This window comes from Zeus faber (genome assembly GCF_960531495.2).
Source record: "Zeus faber genome assembly, chromosome: 14".
Taxonomy (NCBI): Eukaryota; Metazoa; Chordata; class Actinopteri; order Zeiformes; family Zeidae; genus Zeus; species Zeus faber.
Genome location: NC_137200.1, coordinates 10473519 through 10491497, shown reverse-complemented (window position 1 = coordinate 10491497; position 17979 = coordinate 10473519). Strand labels below are relative to the sequence as shown.

At 46.5% G+C, this 17979-nt stretch overlaps 1 protein-coding gene across 1 annotated transcript in view; it reads right to left on the bottom strand.

Annotated features, from left to right (window-relative positions):
- Window positions 1–17979, bottom strand: part of LOC307240561 (glutamate receptor 4) — a gene marked incomplete at both ends in the record, with an annotated part of 92937 nt that overhangs the window by 7641 nt on the left and 67317 nt on the right. Inside the window, 5 exons of the mRNA XM_080014375.1 lie at window positions 812–926; window positions 2899–3146; window positions 3600–3798; window positions 9026–9399; window positions 11012–11218. Coding sequence (XP_079870501.1) covers window positions 812–926; window positions 2899–3146; window positions 3600–3798; window positions 9026–9399; window positions 11012–11218 — 1143 coding nt within the window. The remainder of the gene's footprint in view (window positions 1–811; window positions 927–2898; window positions 3147–3599; window positions 3799–9025; window positions 9400–11011; window positions 11219–17979) is intronic.

The window sequence follows — 17979 nt, the reverse complement described above, 5'->3', positions numbered from 1 at the left end:
GGGATGGGGGGTAGGGGAGGGGAGGGTAAGGTAGGGGGGGGGGGGATGGGAGGAAATAACATAAATAACATCATAGGACCATGTTATTTTATGTTATTCAATCAGAAGAAGCCCAAAAACAAGAGCAGCTCTGAACTCTTCACTCAATTTTTAATAAAACAAAAAAAAAATCAAAAGTCACAGAGCCGGGTACCGAAACCCTGCACCCAACCCCCCTACATCCCTCCCCCCGCATCCGCCCCCCCCTAGGCAGACTCATCGCTGGGTGTATTTTCTGGGGTGGGGGGGGCGTTGGGGTGTGAGGTCGGAAAAAGTCGATGAGGAGGGCCTGAGTCGACAGGGCCCCACCCTAACACTGTGGGATTGGCGGGGGAGTGTCGGGGGACAGGGGGAGAAGGGAAGGGGGAGGGGGGATCCCGGCTCAGTCACTTTCTGATGGAACAGGCGCATACTGCCGGGGCTGGTCGCACAAGCCCGGCCGGGTCAATGCTGTCGACACAAAACTATCGGCTCGGAAAGAGTTCCCAAACTGGGAACTTTTTTTTCATCTGAAGGACACAGGAGGACGACACCTTTGTCACCATTAACGTGACGATCACAAGAGACTATTAACGCAAACATTCCTGCTTTTCTCTCTCTCTCTCTCTCTCTCTCTCCCTCCCTCCCTCCCCATTTATTTCAGCATTTTTTTTTTGCTGTTTTCATCCAGAACCCGTTGTCATCCCGGCAGATGCCTCTGTCGCCAAAGGAAACTTTGGTTTGGTTTTACCCGCAGTCAAGGTCACAAGGGCACAGCGACAGAGCAGCTAACCTTCTCGCCCCCTCCTCCGCTGCCACACTCTCCTTTGTCGTACCACCACTTGTTTTTCAATTTGTCCAACAGGCCTTGCTCATTGAGTTTTAACACTGCCAGGTTAACTGCACTTCTTGAGAAACGATAAAAGCATAATTCGGTGAGAGGCGTGAGTAAGTTGTCCAATTGAGTGGGGAGGGGGTTGGATGGGTCAGGGAATGGGGGATTGGAAGGGGGGGTGACAATAAGAGGGGGACAAAGGGTGGTAAAAAAAGTGTGTTAATGCCCCCACTGCGTCCCGTCCACAACCCAACATGGTCCCAGAGGACTGCAAACGCACAGTGAGCGAGAGAGAAACGTCGTTGGAGCTCCGTTGGCGTCATCCACTTCCCTACCAATTTACGAGTCAAAAACGGGATCTTGTGTACGTGCTAAATTGGGTATTGGGTTGCTCTACTGTTTTTAAAACATGGCAACAATCCTCGCAGGGTTTACCAGCGTTAAGCCTGTATATAAGTAGACATTTCAATTGGATGAAAAGATTGTTTCCAGGAACGGAGTATCAAAGTCTCGACGCCTCACTGTGTGTTCACATCCTCTTAAAATTGCATCAAAATGGAAATAAAAACATTATTAATGAAATATTAACACAGAGCTGCATACTAGCTTATTTCTCAATGCAAGGCAATAAAGAAAGGCTGACGAGACGGCGTTAAAAGAGTCGAGCCGGTTCCACAGAGCCAAGTGAAGCGGCAGCCCCGGCCGGACACCGCCGCCCGCTCCGTGTTCCCCCCCTCCCCCGGCGGATTCAGGGAGAGTGACTGACAGAAGACGATAATCCCGTCAAAAACGAGATAGAAAGGCACCGAAGGGAGGACTACCGTGATCTGTCGGGGACTCTTGCCCGGGTCGGTGCTGCTGTGAAAAAAAACAAAACAAAAAAACCCCACAAAACTGCGCCACCAATCCACGTGGGAAAACAAACAGAGCCCCGGCCGCCCGCTTTCAGGGGCTGGGTCGAAACACAGAAGAATTTACGGAGAAGGAAGACAGACGTGTTTCATTTGCTGGCCGTGAGGAGCCGGGTGCTCCCCTGCAAATCAATATATGTTACGTTACACGCCGAGGTGAAATAACGCTATGTTTGCCCATTGTATTCTCAACACTCTCTCATTACATCTGATCAATGGCCGCGGCGCTCGCCATGTTCTTCGACGATGCACTAGAGTGGACAAATTCCCTCCATGATCTGTTTTCCCGTCTCTCGCTCTTGCTGCGTAGAACGCGTCTACAGGGGGAAAGGAGACATTTTCCCATAGCAGACAGTGCAGTGTTCATCCTTCCGTCATAGGTATTTCTACATTCCTTTTTACAGTGGGCGCTGGCTAGCCCCGAATGTAATCAATGAGAGTGTGGAACGAGAGGCCCAGCTCCCCACGGCAACGACATTAAAAGCCCCGTAAATTCCCCTCTGTAGGGCGGGTCCGGCAGAGTCACGCCGGGGCCGCCCGCTCAAATGGCTCCCGTCACCGAGGTCAAGCCTGAGAGAGAACTAGACAAGTCATTACATTGCAACTTGAAAAAAAGCATTGACTGGTGACATCATACTGGGGGTGGGGGAGGGGGGAGGGGTGGGTGTATTTAAAGAAAATAACTTGCAGGTTATCTCAAAAATAGCAAAGTAAAAACAGTGACTCTTTGGTGAAGTGCGCCAGTGCTAGTGCATGCTTGTCCGACATCTCAACACAAGCACGAACACAATGATTTACCTGGTGTGAAGAGCTGTAATACAAAAACAAAATTACACACTAATAAAAAAAAAGAACCCCCCCCACCCCCAATCGCCATGAACGCACGCCACCATGCATGCAGCGAAAAACACAGTTGCCAAAAAAGCCAAAGCATCTGCACTCAAGCCAGCGCCCGGGCCTCCCGCTCCCCACCCGCGCCCACCCGAAAAAATCCAAGCCACACGTCAAAGAAAGAGACAGCTAGACAGGTAGAAGAGAGTAAGAAGAGATGGAAAAGTGAAAAAAGGCGGCACGCCAGGGAAGGTGGAATACCATAACAACACGTGGAACATATTGTTACACTATTCCACCCACCTTAACTGTGAACCCTTGGGTGTGGCTACGCCGTAGCCTTTGGAGTCCAGGTTGCCCCCGACTTTCATGGTGTCGCAGGGCTTGCGCTGCTCCGTGTACTCGTTCATGGTGGACTCCAGCAGGAAGGCGTACTTCCCCTTGGACTTGCGGACGCGCGCCACGCCCTCGGCCGTGGTCTTGGTGAAGACCGTGGGCTCGGCCGACTTCATGTAGCCCCACATCTTCTCGTACACGGCGATCTTCGACCGCTGCGCGTGGGTTTTTTTTGGGGGACGGGGTGGGGATGAGAGCATAACGGCATACAGCACAAAAGGCGGAAGGACACATGAGATATTAGCTCAGATCTTCATGGTACTGACCATAATACTGACCGTTTGTGGGCTAAACAGTGTCGGAATAAAACAAAAAAAAAAACTGATTCCAAGAGTAAGTTAAGAGTAACAGTAACACGAAAAAGTCAACTCAAAATAACTTACCATATCCATCCAGGAATAACAAAAAAAAAGTCCATAATGATCTACAAAGCATATTCTTGATTGTAACAAACACATTTTAACACTCTTTTTATTTTTATTATTATTATTATTATTGTTATTATTATTATTATTATTATTATTATTATTATTATTATTATTATATTTTATTTTTTTGTAATACTCCCCCCTGTGAGACCCCCAAACCCCGAGGTCCCACCCGCTCACCCTGAAGAACTCCTTGGTGGAGCCGGAGTCCAGCGTGCCGTAGGCGATGTCCGTCTGCTTGGCCAGGTCCTCGGCGCTCTCGATGGGCGACACCATCCTCTCCACGGTGAGGAAGGCCGCCAGGTTGGCCGTGTAGGACGAGATGATGATGAGGGTGAAGAACCACCACACGCCTCCCACAATGCGGCCCGACAGGGATCTGAGCGGGCGTGGGGTGGCGTGTGTGTGTGTGTGTGTGTGTGTGTGAAAATTGAGCGTGCGGTAATGGCAGCAAAGTAGTGTAGTAGGGGCACAAAAGAGATGGAGAAATGACAAAGGCCAGCGAGAAATACGAAGTGTGTGTGTGTGTGTGTGTTGTGTGTGTGTGTGTGTGTGTGTGTGTGTGTGTGTGTGTGTGTGTGTGCGTGTAGGGGGGGGGGGGGCAGAGGGAGAGATAAAAGAGAGAGAACACATTTTAACAGCGGAAGTGCAGAGACCCGTGTTAGAGGAAGGCACACGTGGAGTCGACCAGCGAGGCAGCGGTGCAGTTTTCTGTTTCGATCACCAGAGAGCGCTCCGATAACGCTCAACCTCCCGGCGGTACTCGCGCCACCGCAGATTGCCTAAATGGAAACAATCTTGTAGGGGGCCGAAGCAAAACATTTAAAAAAAATAAATCTAATGCCGCCTCCTTTTCTTCCGCCCATCTCTCCCCGCTCCCACCTTTCCCCTTTATTTCTTTCTTTATTTCCCCCCCTTTTTGGTTCATGATGGAAATGATCAAGAACAGACGTTTGGCCGCTGCGCCTCCTCCGGCAGCGGCGACTGGCGATATCGCGGGGAGAGCGGGAGCTGCGCTGGCTCGGGATGCCGGGCCAAGGTCGTGAGGAGAATTTTAAGCGATAAATGCTGCATTGAGGAGAACAAACACGACCCAGCCCCCCCGGCGCAAATCAAACAGAGGAGCATACAACCCCCTCGGGCCCGGCTTGTCAGACAGAGAGGAGGAGAATGATGGGGGAGAGATGGGGGAGCGTGGAGGCCTGCGCCACAGTCACCGCTTTGCTCTTCACTGCTGTCTGGCGCTGCCCCACGCAAGCAGGCACGCACACACACACACACACACACACACACACACACACACACACACACACACACACACACACACACACACACACACACACACACACACACACACACACACACACACACACACACACTGTCCCTGGTGGACACGGCGCTAGGTGCCCACATAGACACAGAGCCGCCCGCTGCGCACGTTGATAAAGGCGAAAGCTTGATTGGAGCCCAATATAAAAGGCGGACTCCGGAACGAGAATTGCCGCAGTCGAGCTGCTCTTCTTTAAGTAAATAGAGGGAGAAATAGACCGGCTGAGTATTAGCGCAGGATTTGAATACAAATGACTTCCCTTTCTTCTCCTCCTACACCGTAGACCCCCACCCCCCACCACCCTTTTCGGTGATTCCCGCATCCAAAGTCATTTCAAATATTTGTTTGCTACGAGCGAATAATCTTTCATTGCCAATTGATTTGGTGTTTAAGGTACTGTACTGTGACTGTATATGCATGCTCCGACTCAAAATTGACAACTTTGCGAACCGAAACCACAACGCCTTCCTGGATTTTTCCCAACATGAACCTTTTGAAGCCACAGAAATAAATGACTTGGGGAATTTTGCGTGAACTGCTATCTAATCATCGTGCAGCATGGTTACAGAATGCACTTTATTTGATTTCTTTTAAGCCGTTTCCACTAAATCACCACATTCAAAAGTTGGTAAAAAAAACCCAAATAAAATGGTTTTGTGACTTTATGTCTTGATACGTAAAGGGTTCAATGGCTTTTTGAACCTCATAAGAATGGACAAAAAAAACCAAAAAAAACCTGAAAAAGAAAGTTTGATTTGCAACCGACATTTGGGGTGACATGAGTGGAGTTTTCACCTGCTTCACTGGAACCTGAATCTCACCCTCTCGCCACCCCCCTCCTGCTGGTTCAGAATAAGGTACAATTCTAAACCTGTCAACACAGGAGGGTAAGCAAACTCCCTCGACCGACGTTGTGGAGATACTCAAGCGAGCCAAAGGTCGAGACGCTGAATAGGAAAGGGTGACTCCCTAAAGTTTACTTCAAGAGCGTTATTTTTTTAATCTTAGAAATGAAATGAATTTCTCGGATCCGAGGACTATGGAGCTGAGCGCTCGGCCACGAAAGTGATCCTTCATTTTTATTCCCCCGAGACAGATTGAGGAAATCTCTCACTGGTCCTTTCTCTCTCTCTCTCTCTCTCTCCCTCTCTCTCTCTCTCTCACTCTCTCACTCACACCGTTGTGCGCTATGGCCGCGCCCTTTTTCGTGCTTTTGTGTGGAATTAAAGCTCAAAAGGAGCGGATGCCACCAGGCCCCGGAGCGGCGGAGGAAGCCGGGTGCGCGTCGTCTGGATGAGACGGGAGTGAGTGAAAGCACAGCGGGCGCACCTGGGGCGGTCACAGCCCGCCGCCCGCCCCGCGGCAACCGGACGGTTAGCAGTTTTGAATTTGTTTAACGCTGGGGAGATCGGCAAATAAGACAAGACGGCGATGTGGGATATGGGATTCCTACCTTCCCGGGGGAAAATAGCCACAATAACTTTTGCAGACCCCCCCCCAGCTGGGATTCGTAGCCAATTAAAAGAGTAACGTGTCGCCGTTTTCACTTAAGCTCCCCTTCTCCTCCTGTTGCCATGGAGACATCGCCATCGGAGACCAGGATATTAATCACGGAATTACTTATTATCGTCTGTGGGGAACGGAGAGTGGTATTAGCCCTTATTAGGAGCGAGAGAGAGGGAGGGAGAGAGAGAGAGAGAGAGAGAGAGCAGCAGGCAAAGTGGCACTACAGTATGTAGTTGGTGCCCTGAGACCATGCAAAAGTCAACAATTTAAGTTACAAAACACTTGTTTTTGGAGGTATGCGTTTCTTCAATGTGGTACATTTTTTGTTCCTATTCTTTTTGTTTGTTTTGTTTTCCCTGCCAACCTCGTGCCAACGCGGGAGCACCTTGGGCGCCATCCAACGCCATCTGGTACCCCAATAACTTTGCTGCCTTGTCTCTTGCCCCCGTGTGTGCGCGTGCCGGCGTTTCCGGCTATTGGTGACGGATCGGTACGTAACCCCCTTTGGAGAATAGCGGGAACAGGCAAGGGATGAGCCCCCCCCCCCCCCCCCCCCACGTTGTAGATGCAACATCTGCGGCGTTTATCTACGCAGGCGTAGAGGCGTAGATGTGGAGAGAAGAAGAGTGGAGTGGGACATACAGTGGGAGTGTGTGTGTGTGTGTGTGTGTGTGTGTGTGTGTGTGTGTGTGTGTGTGTGTGTGTGTGTGTGTGTGCGCGCGCACGCGTGCACACACAGGCATCAAGAAAAGCCAATGTACCGTACTCCTTAAATGACTGTGCTTAAATCCTAATCACAGAGCCAGCTATAGCCCCCTGGAGAGCAGGGCGCTATAGGTTGCTTACGTGAGGCCAGGCGCTCTATTGTACCTGGGGATCCTCCATCTTGTGTGTGTGTCTCTGTGCTCCTCGGCTGGAGGGGAGGGGGCTGAAAGATACAGGCTGGATTTGGTCCTCGTTTCATCCGCTTAAATCTTATCATATCACATCCTCTAAAATGCACTCTAAAAGACTTAAATTCACTAACCTTAACGCTAAACAGAAATCCATGAATGAACTTAACCATAAATGACTTCATGCTTAACGTAGCCATTCAAACTGCTCGAATACAGTGTAGAAAATTGCTTTACAACAGATGAGTTGCCATGAATTGCCACAGGCTTGAACAAGCCACAGGTCCGTGTTGCCAGCTGTGAAGTGTTTACAAAGCAGAGACGGACAACGCCATACAAGCCCCAATCCTACACCCTGGTTACACCGGGCAGTGGTAGGTTTACTAAGGGAGTGGAAAGCAGGTGTGGGTCTTGTACAGTGGATGTTTTTTGGACATCGAAGAGAGGCGACAGGGATATGACGTCCCACGTTTTTTGGGAGCTACCCTCCCGCAGTTGTCCCCGTCTGTATCGCACAGTTGGCAGAACAATGGGATGACAGGAAGGTGACTGTCGCACTTCGAGCGCACAGACAGCGTAACACGCAGACAACGGAGCACACGGATGCGCAGCCAGACGCACAGACGTCAAGAGCTCACCATGGCAGAGCCACTTGTAGCAGGAAAGGCCAGGCAGGGGACACAGCGCCTGCACCGCCAGGATGGAGGTGCAGGCGCTGTGAGAGGAAAAGGGCAACACATGGAACAATAACTCGGACAAACAGAACGATATTGGATTATTGTGGTCGTATGACAGCGTAATACCATAAATGAAGATAAGGGTGGATTCGCTATTTTTCTTATGAGAAAGTTGGTTCCCGCTTGGTCCCCGGCCACGCTGAACATTTTAGCGAGATGAAAAGAGAAACATAGGAGAAAAATAGTGAACCCATCCTTTGAAAGAGTACCGTGTCTTTCTCAAGGTGACCTCCATGCCTGAAAAAACATGGACATTACCCAAGTCAGGTACAGTAGAACCGCATTCCTCCAATCCTCCCCCCACGGGAATGACGGTCGTTTCAGTTTACGTGAAAACCGCCACTGACCCGATCTGAGTTTTTTTTTAAATAAGGGTGTGAATATCCCATGTGGTTGACTCACAGTTTGATCTACAAACACAAAATCGATGCATTTGAAAGCTTGTCCGAAAGAAAACGTCAAAACGTCCGATAATACCTACATCTGTAACTAGCGGTAACTTTTCACTGTGGCCTGTGTGTCGTGAGGTAGGTCGCGTCAGGCACATCAACAGGGATTTCATGACATCATTTGACACTTCTACTGCACTTTGCAGTTGCATTACTTGGTTGTAGACGACAGAAAGGGGGTTTTATAAGGGTGACATACGGATTAACACTTCTACAATATTTCTTTTCACCCTACTATCCTCCCAGTGTTTGGATGTCATGCCAATTTCTTTTTTTTAATTGAACAAGAACAACAATGACATGACGGCCAAGGCGGCCAAAAACAACGTTGAAATCGTTCTGTAAATCGGGCCCAAAAGTTTACACTCTGCTATTGCTTTCCTATGAGAGGCAGAAATTCCTCTTCAGTGAAATATAATGATATATATAAATTATTATATATAGAATTATATTATTATATTTTCAGTCTTTCACAGAAGAGGAATATATATTATTCATTTTAAGCTGTCCTGCCATCAAGAAACAGCCTCAAACTCAATAAGTCACTCTAGAAAAGTAATTATAGAGTGAAATGATGCAGACTATTTAAGCTGGCAAATAGTCAACATCTTACACCTACGCCTTGCTTATGCTCAGAGTCTGGAGCCTTCAGCTGTTTTGTGATCTGACCGCACACGCGGCAGAGCCTTACCGGGGCGAGATGTCACAGCCCTGCTGCATGAAGGCGCCCAGGGAGAACCAGAGGGAGTTGAAGATGCCGAACTCGTTGGGGGGCTGGTCGCTGGGCGGACCGTCGGTGCCCTCCTCGGGCTCCTCGGTGTGCCACTCGTACGGGCTGAAGCGGCTGACCAGGAAGAGCACCACGCTCACGCCGATGTAGGCGAACACGATGCACATCCAGATCTCGTAGGCCAGCGGGTCCAGGAAGGAGAACACCCCGGGCTTGGATTTTTGGGGTTTCTTGATCATGATGGAGATGCCCAGTGACATGAAGGGCTTAGAGAAATCGATCACCTCCTCCCGGACCAGCGTGATAGTCAATGGGGCCACAGCGATTTCCGCTTTCTGTGGAGGAAAATTTGGGATGAATGAGCTGCTTTTACTTCGATTAACCCTTTAAAAGGCACCAATGCAAAAATGTTTCTGTGCATTTTATATTATTCCCTTTGGCACTACATGCAATACACTGATTCCACGCTCATTCAACTTGTTAAATTCAACTTGCCAAAAAGTATGATCGAAACTGGCACTGGCACAAAAAAAAAAACAATTCCACACTCATTATACCATTTTGTACTTTTGATGACAAATCTATTGAGCAAGGAAGCAATTTATATAGAGAAAAAACCTCCACGTCCAAACCTCAATTGAGCGGGCGCTTCGTTCTCTTCGTTCCCATTACTGACGCTAGCTCGGAGCCCAGTGCGGGTGAGAATCGGCTTTGTTTATCACTGGTTGCCATGGTGTAGCTTGTACGTGACACTCAATTACTAACCAGACCCCCATTTTTAAAAGGCAGAAAGTGGCAAGTGAAATTGGCTGGAGGTTGCTCTTAACGGCGCTAAGCTGAGATACAACCTGCCGCAGGGTTGACTGAGGGATACAATCACACCCCGGCTTCGTGTCCGACTATGGTAAGCCTCCAGTCTGCGGACCAAATCTTATTTGATCCTGACCGTTTGAGCAAAACCCAGCAAAGCAATAACAGAGCAAACGATATCTCCCAGCTGAGCCAAGGTCCGACACTGTCTGAACATCACTTATTTGCAGATATGACCTTGCGACAGCCAATAAGGCCGGACCGTCACCGGGCTCAGACACAAGAGAACCAATCACCCTCTTCGCCCCCGCTTTGTCGTTTCATCTGGAATTTTTCCCTTGACTGAGCACATCTCAGAGTGATCAAGGTTAGACGGAGAGAAAAGAACATTGACTGGGAGGGGGAGAGAATAGAGAGCGAGGGAGCGAGAGAGAGAGAGCCTAAAACCTCTCGCAAACCTCCAAGAGACTTAGTTCGAAAAGCCCTGCGGGGAAATCAGAGCAGGGGATGAAATAATGTGTCAGAGAAATATGCTTACACAAGGAGGCCGAAAGAAGGGGGGAAAAAAAGGGGGATGGAGCCACTTTTGATGACCTGCAGCGGAGGGGAAAAATAGCATTCAAAATCCCCCGAACCAGATTAGTGTAAGTGACCTTGTCTCGGTGGCTTGGGAAGCGTGAGGCTCCAACGCCCCCGCCCCTCCGCAGAAATTAAAAGTTTCATTGCAGCCAGTTGACACATTGGGGGTGGAGAGAAAATAGCAGGAGGGGAAAAAGGAAGGGATTGGATGTTCTTTCGTTCTCAGCAAAATGGATACCATGCAGGGTACGCATGTGAAACGCATGGCTGGTCGGAAGGCAAGAGGGAGAGAGAGACAGAGAGAGAGAGAGAGAGAGAGAGAGGGAGGGAGAGACAGAGAGAGAGGGGGAGGGAGAGAGAGAGGACTTTGAAACATGAAGGCATTAGATGAATTAGTCGAGCCTTGCAATTTTGATCTTGCAACACAAGAGCTAGTTTCCATTGTTTATTTTCAATGGAATTTGAACCTTTCACATGCCGCACTCGGTGAGCTCTTTTGCACAGTGGTTGAAAAACACTGATTTAACGAAAAAAGGGAAGACAAAGTGATCGCCTCACCCCGTACACCAGCTCCCCAACCATGCCGTTCCAGATCTTGGTCTCCGGGTCCCGGGCGCCGTACTTCCCGTCGGGGACGATGGAAATCTTGTATTTGATGCCGATGTGCTTGGCGATTTCGGAGGCCAGGTCCACGCAGTAGCCCTCGTACTGGTCGTTGCCCTCGTACAGCTCCCAGTTCTTCTTCAGCATCACATAGGGACCTTCCTACACGAGGGGAGGGGGGCACATCGTCAGACAGAACAGCCACATCAGCAGGTTTGTAAGAGCTTGACCAGGGGTTCCCAAACTTTGGCTCTGGCCTCCCTCCTGCCCGAAAATGTATACATCTGTAATAAGCTTACATCTAGTTTGTTTAGAAGGAAAAAATTATACTACATAAATGATACCATTTAGCTTTCGGTTTGTTCATGAAATGTGCAAACCTCACAGGAATATCTATCTATCTATATATATATATATATATATATCAACTGGCTGCAATGAAACTTTTAATTTCTGCGGAGGGGCGGGGGCGTATATATATATATATATATATATATATATATATATATATATATATATATATATATATATATATATATATATATATATATATATATATTCAGTTGGGATTTTGGAGGTGGGTGGACACTTATAAAATTGTTCTTTTTTCATTTTTAATTAAAAGTTAAACATCTGGGCAAATTTCTACGCATTGTGATACATTGAATCAAGTTTAATCCCGCACAACAGAGAAAAGTTTTATTTTTCCATCTGTCTGTCTATCTACAACCAGTGATACAGATATTTCTGTAAGTGCACTAATAGTTGTGCAACTAAAATCAAAAAAAAAGCAGCTGGTGGAACTTATATTTAACTGTACTACAGCTCGCTTGACTGCAGTACAACAAAATCTTTGGCCGTTCTGACGATGGGAATTTCATGGGAGCTTTTCAAGTTATTATGGAGTTTAATCCCTTCCGGAAGATCCAAACAGAACAATATAGCAAATGTTGGTAAACTGCGAACCTTGACAAATATTTTGTATTTATTTACCAAAGGTGGGAATCACCGGGGTAAGTGTAGGTAAACGTGGACGATTTCATTTTATTTAACATTTCTCTCATTGTCAAACGACAAGAACAAAATATACTGTGGTGGTTGAAAATGGATCGAAATGGCATCTTGTGGCCCAATGAGGCATGGAATTTAGTCAGGTTTTAACCTAAACTAGCCTTCTTCTTAACACCATGCACGCAGTTTCAATCAAATTGACATCTCCTCGAGAGTCGACATTGTATTCATTTTAAATGAATTTGTTGCTGAACTGTTTGAACTGGGAGACTTGTTATTACATTTTAAAAAAGCAACAGTTAACACAGCAGCAGGTAACAGGTCACACAACAGAGAGTGACGCAAAAACACACCAGACCAGCGACTCAAACAGTGAAAACCAAAATAAAACGGGCCGTGAGAGCCCCAAAAGCTGCCAAAGTCAGGTGAAACTGAAAAAAAAATAAAATAAAAAAATCTGACTCCACTTTAACTTTAAACGACACCAGGAAAATCAAAACCAAAAGCAAAATGAAAAACTTCCCTGCGCCGTTTGCTTTCATATTTCAAAACAAACGACTTGTTTTGCAGCGGGCGCCACGTGGCGTATTAAGAGCAAGTGCAATTTATTTATTATTATTCCATGTGCAAGCGTGACATGTCCCCCGCGGGCCCCCGAAAAGTAACACGTAAATCAAAGTCTACAGCGCAGGTATGAGTGTCAGGCTGAACGTGTACTATGGTACTCAAATGCAGAACATTAGTTATCTGCTCTGCTTTGATGTTGAAAGAGTTAAGGATATTGTGTTATGTGTTATAATAATGAATGTCATTGTATTATGATGAATTTCAAAGCAGAAAAATCCACTCTTTTGTTTGTTGTGTTTTCTAAATGTGGTGTCGGTGCTCCAAAATGATTCATCACTTTGGAAGCGTCCTGCAGCGCGGGGGGAGTGTACAGGATGCCATTTGCACGTGCGGGCCGTGACTCAGTCCCGGTGCCAGCGACAGCACGGCTGACAGGTTGGTCTATAATGAGACACACACACACACATGCGCACGCACGCACACACACACAAGTACAAGCATAGATGGAAACATACTATATATACTTACACGTATACACTCCTACGCTTATACAATATGTATAGGTTTTGTACATGTTTTGAACGTCTGGGTTCATTCTATATGTGTGTGTAAGCTGCTATGCGCCATCATGTAAATCCTTTTTTTGAGCCTTGCAAACCAAATCTTTATTGTTCATAGACTCAACAATGACATTCATAAATTGGAACACATTTGAACGTTGAGTTGAGAGAAAGAGGGGAAAAAACAACCAAAGCAAAGCAAACAAAACAATATCGTGCTATTTGAGTGTGTGCGTGTGCGTGTGTGTGTGTGTGTGTGTGTGTGTGTGTGTGTGTGTGTGTGTGTGTGTGTGTGTTATTAGCTGACGTACACTCATGTGGGGTGTGCAGTAGGAATATAATATGAATACAATTACAGCATTATGAAAGCAGTGCTTCAATCCTTCCGCCATTCATTCTTTAAATACAATTAATTTATAAAATTAAAAGTAAAACAAAGAGTACAAAAAATGTTTCATTGAAATTTTAATCATGGCGTTTCAGGTGTTTTTGACTTTTTTGTTTGCTTAAACAAAGCAGCAAAGGAATCACACTGAAAACAATAAAAGCTCTTCTAAATCCGTGATGGTCAGGCGTCGCGTTATTTAACATTTCCAGTATTTGCGTCAGTACTCTGGGAGTGAGTACTTGTACATGGATGAAAAAAAAAATGCATCTACGTAAGTAAGCATCTCAGTGTCAAACGAAACTCAGCGAAGTTCATTTTTGATGTGTGAGATGTGGGCTGGATGCAACACGACGTGCTGCTTTGGCCCGCTGGACATCGGTTTCGGTTCCGACATTTTCCAGTTCTTCCCACGCCCCGAACTGAGCAGTTTCTGCCGTACGTGAGTTCACGAGATGTTACCTGTACTTTTTGTTTTCTACACCACTCTTCTCACCTCCCTTTATAATTTGTGATGTTTTCTCTCTTTCCTTCTCAACCGTCCTGGATCAATAGATGAACCAACCCCCCCAACCCCCTGCACAACGAGCGCTTTGTCGGTTGCGTCCTACGTGACATAAAAAAATAAAAATAAAAGACGAGACAAACAAAAAAACAAAACAAAAACAGCATCACAACACTCTGGACACGCGCTCCGCCAATTATCCACCGACACCGTACGCTGCTGTAACAAAGAGAAAGGAAGAAGGCTTTACACTGACACGCAACGAAAAATAACAAATCCTTACGCTCCTGTGTACGCACCTTCCTCTCAGGCTCCAGCAGATCATTAGCGCACGCCGGCCTCACTCCGCCCGCTTAAGAAGCGCCGCGGAAATCATCAGCGAATTCCAAAAAGTGGAAGCACGGCCACTACTGGCAAGGAATTTAAATCCAGCGGTGGAAAGTATCGAAGTACAAGTACGTTAGTACGTGAGGTAAGTGTGTATTCAGTTTCAGAGTTTAATTCCCCTATATTTCAAAGCTAATATCTGTGGATTTTTAGGATTCACCTTTGAAAAGCCGGATTTATATCCGTGTGCACAGGGCCGGCCTTAGCCTTTTTGGAGCCCTAGCCAAGTTCTGTGGCCCCTCAGTGTGCACGCACCACAAAATTCCTTCCAGGGGCATCCACCCTCCCATGCACACTGCCTACCCCGCCGCCCGAACTCCGCCCAATCTGTTCTCCGATGCTGCCACCTCCTCTCAACCCAACTCAACCCCATTGACAAAGCATTAGTCCCCCTGACTAATGTCTGCGGGTCCTTTGAGGGTCCCAGGGACTTTTATTCCTGCATTCTGGTCAATTATCTCAGTAAATCACAAAATAATTAAATAAATCTAGCTTTCCTCAAGTAAAGTAATCCTCTCATCTGAGCCCTTGAGTAAAACAGAAGTATTTTATTGTGCATGTACTGAAACATACAAGCCGAGGGGATCGAGGTGACCGCCTATACAGCCTATGCTCAGGGCCGGCCCTACACATGCATTCTTTAATTCAGGATTTATATGTGTATATTAATCAAAAGCACAGGACTCAACTGAATAAAAAAAGGTACAGCAGTACTTTATGCCATATTATGAAGTACTTTTATCTCCAATACTTTACGTACATTTCAGAGTTAGTACTTTTAGTAGTAGTACCTAGTACGTTACTTTCTACTTTTATTTAAGTAGAAACATCAACATCTTACTTTCACTTCTGATAGAGTAATTTTGTGTGTGCGTATTTGTACTAAAGCTTTGAGTACTTCTTCCACCGCTGTTTAAATCCAGCTCCACCCCCCCCATTACTGTGGAAGCGTAGGCCTTCCTGTGTACCTGGGCCCGTTATAAGTCTTTTTTTTTTCCTCAATCTGAAAACAGCCCTTTGTTCCTCAAAGATGTCCATACCGATGCTATATTAACAAAAATAACCTAATACATAATCTGATGGTAGCTTTACACGTTATTTTATTTGAACTTTGCAACAATCAATTTGAATATAGATGTTGGATTAGCTTGTAGCATGCTAGCATGAACAAAGCTGGCATTAACGCTGACATGAACAACATTAGCAACATACATAACTTAATGTAATATAACAATATCTCCCATAAGCAGCAGTGTTTTATCAGATTATATGCATTTCTGTTAATACACCCGGTGGCGTGATATAGAAGGGAGCCTATCTATGTTCCCAGGGTCTATATATTTCCAGGATCCCACGTTCCCAGGGTCCTTTCTTCCCAGAATCCTATGTTCCCAGGGTCCTATGTTCCCAGGCTCCTATGTTCCTAGGATCCTATGTTCTTAGAGTCCTATGTGCCCAGGGCCGTATGTCCTTAGAGTCCTTTGTTCCCAGAGTCCTATGTACCCAGGCTCCTATGTTCCTAGGATCCTATGTTCTTAGAGTCCTATGTGCCCAGGGCCGTATGTCCTTAGAGTCCTTTGTTCCCAGAGTCCTATGTTCCCAGGGTCCTATGTTTCCAGAGTCCTATGTTCCCCGTGTCCAATGTTCCTAGGGTCCTTTGTTCCCAGAGTCATAAGTCCCCAGGGTCCTATGTTCCCAGGGTCATATGTTCTTAGAGTCCTATGTGCCCAGAGTCCTATTTTCCCAGGGTCCCATGTTCCTTGGGTGCTAACTTCCCAAAATCCTATGTTCCCAGGGTCCTATGTTCTCAGGATCCCGTGTTCCCAGGATGCTATGTTCCCAGAGTCATATGTTCCGAGGGTCCTACGTTCCCAGGTCCTATGTTCACCAGTTCAAGTTCTGTGAACACACATTAACCCTCCTATTATTTTCAGTTCAAATTATACCTGTTTCAAGTTAAAATATTTCAAAAATATTACCAATTTATTTTTATCGGAACAGGGCTTCAAAAAGCTTTATAAACACAACAAATCCAGTGGTTATCATTTTATTAAAAAATGAAGAAAAAAAAAAAGACATCTGTGATTCCATGTGGTGTTCAAATCATTAACCCTATCCCATTATGTGCTATATAGAGCTGGGGAACAAACACTGTAGGACCCTGGGAACATAGGACCCTGGGAGCCCACCCAGGGTCCTATGTTCCCACATGTAGAATATGTAGCACTGGGGAACATAGAACCCTTTGTCATGTTCCCATTGTCTAACATATAGATCTGGGGAACATAGGAATCATAGGAATGAGCCCACATAGGTTTCAGCATTTTAACTGAGGGCGTAGTTTAGATGAACTTAGACAAAGATTACAGCAGAGCCACGCCGGTTTTTAAGTGCAGAAAATGAATACAAATCAACAAGCTCTCCAGAAAAAAAATCAATAACGAAAAAATGGTATTAATTGCGGAAATTATCTTATGAAGATTTTTTTTCAGTCCGCGAGACATTGTATTTTCAATATAAGGAAAAAACACACGTGCCTGTCAATTTATCTCAAAATCTATATATATATATATTTTTCAAGATCCCGTGACTGGTTATCCGTCCCCCGCAGTGTACTGTATTTGCACTGCGTGTACTCAAACAGCTTTCAGGATGGTGAATACCCCTCACTGTGTCCTTTACAGGTTAATTATACTGTCTGAGGAATACATTCTTACAGGAAATGGCAGTTTACACAATATGGTCCTCATATTGTCTTTTTTCAGCATGGTACGTCAACCGACTTGTCACCGAATGTATGTATGCCAAGCCAAAGGGACTCTTTCCAGTCCCTTCTCAGAGACCCCTCTTTTTCCCTCCTGTCCTTTAAGAAAAAAACAAAAACCTGTCAGTCCAAAGTCCTGTGAGACTGAAACGGTGATAAAGGACTGAAAGAAAGAAAAAAATGGAAAAAATAAACTTCACTGGACTTGTCCCGGGCACCGATGGCTGGTGGAGAGGAGACAATGCCCGGTGGCAGGAAAATTATTTGGGGACACCACAGTACACTCTCTAGTCTCTAGACTCGCTCACTACCATATGGAAATACCAAGAGCGCCCCCCCCCCCCCCCCCCCGAAAAGAAGGGGAAAACAGAAAAAGACACACACACACACACACACACACACACACACACACACGCACACGCACACGCACACGCACACACACATGCACAGCGGCAACAAAAACATACTTCAAAAGCCCCAGCGTGAAGGCCAAATTGAAATGAGTCGCTGCCCGCAGCATCTGTTGGTTCCTTTGTGAAGAACAAACAAGAACAGCTCTCTTACCCCCCACCCTCCATGCACACACAGACATACACACACACAAACACACACACACACACACACACACACACACACACACTTCTCCTTTTCTCTTTTTATAGCCCGGCCAAAACACGGCGTTGCGCCGTTCTGTTTGTGTCCTGGACTTCCACTCGTCCCCGTCCTGCGCTTTGCACACGGGTG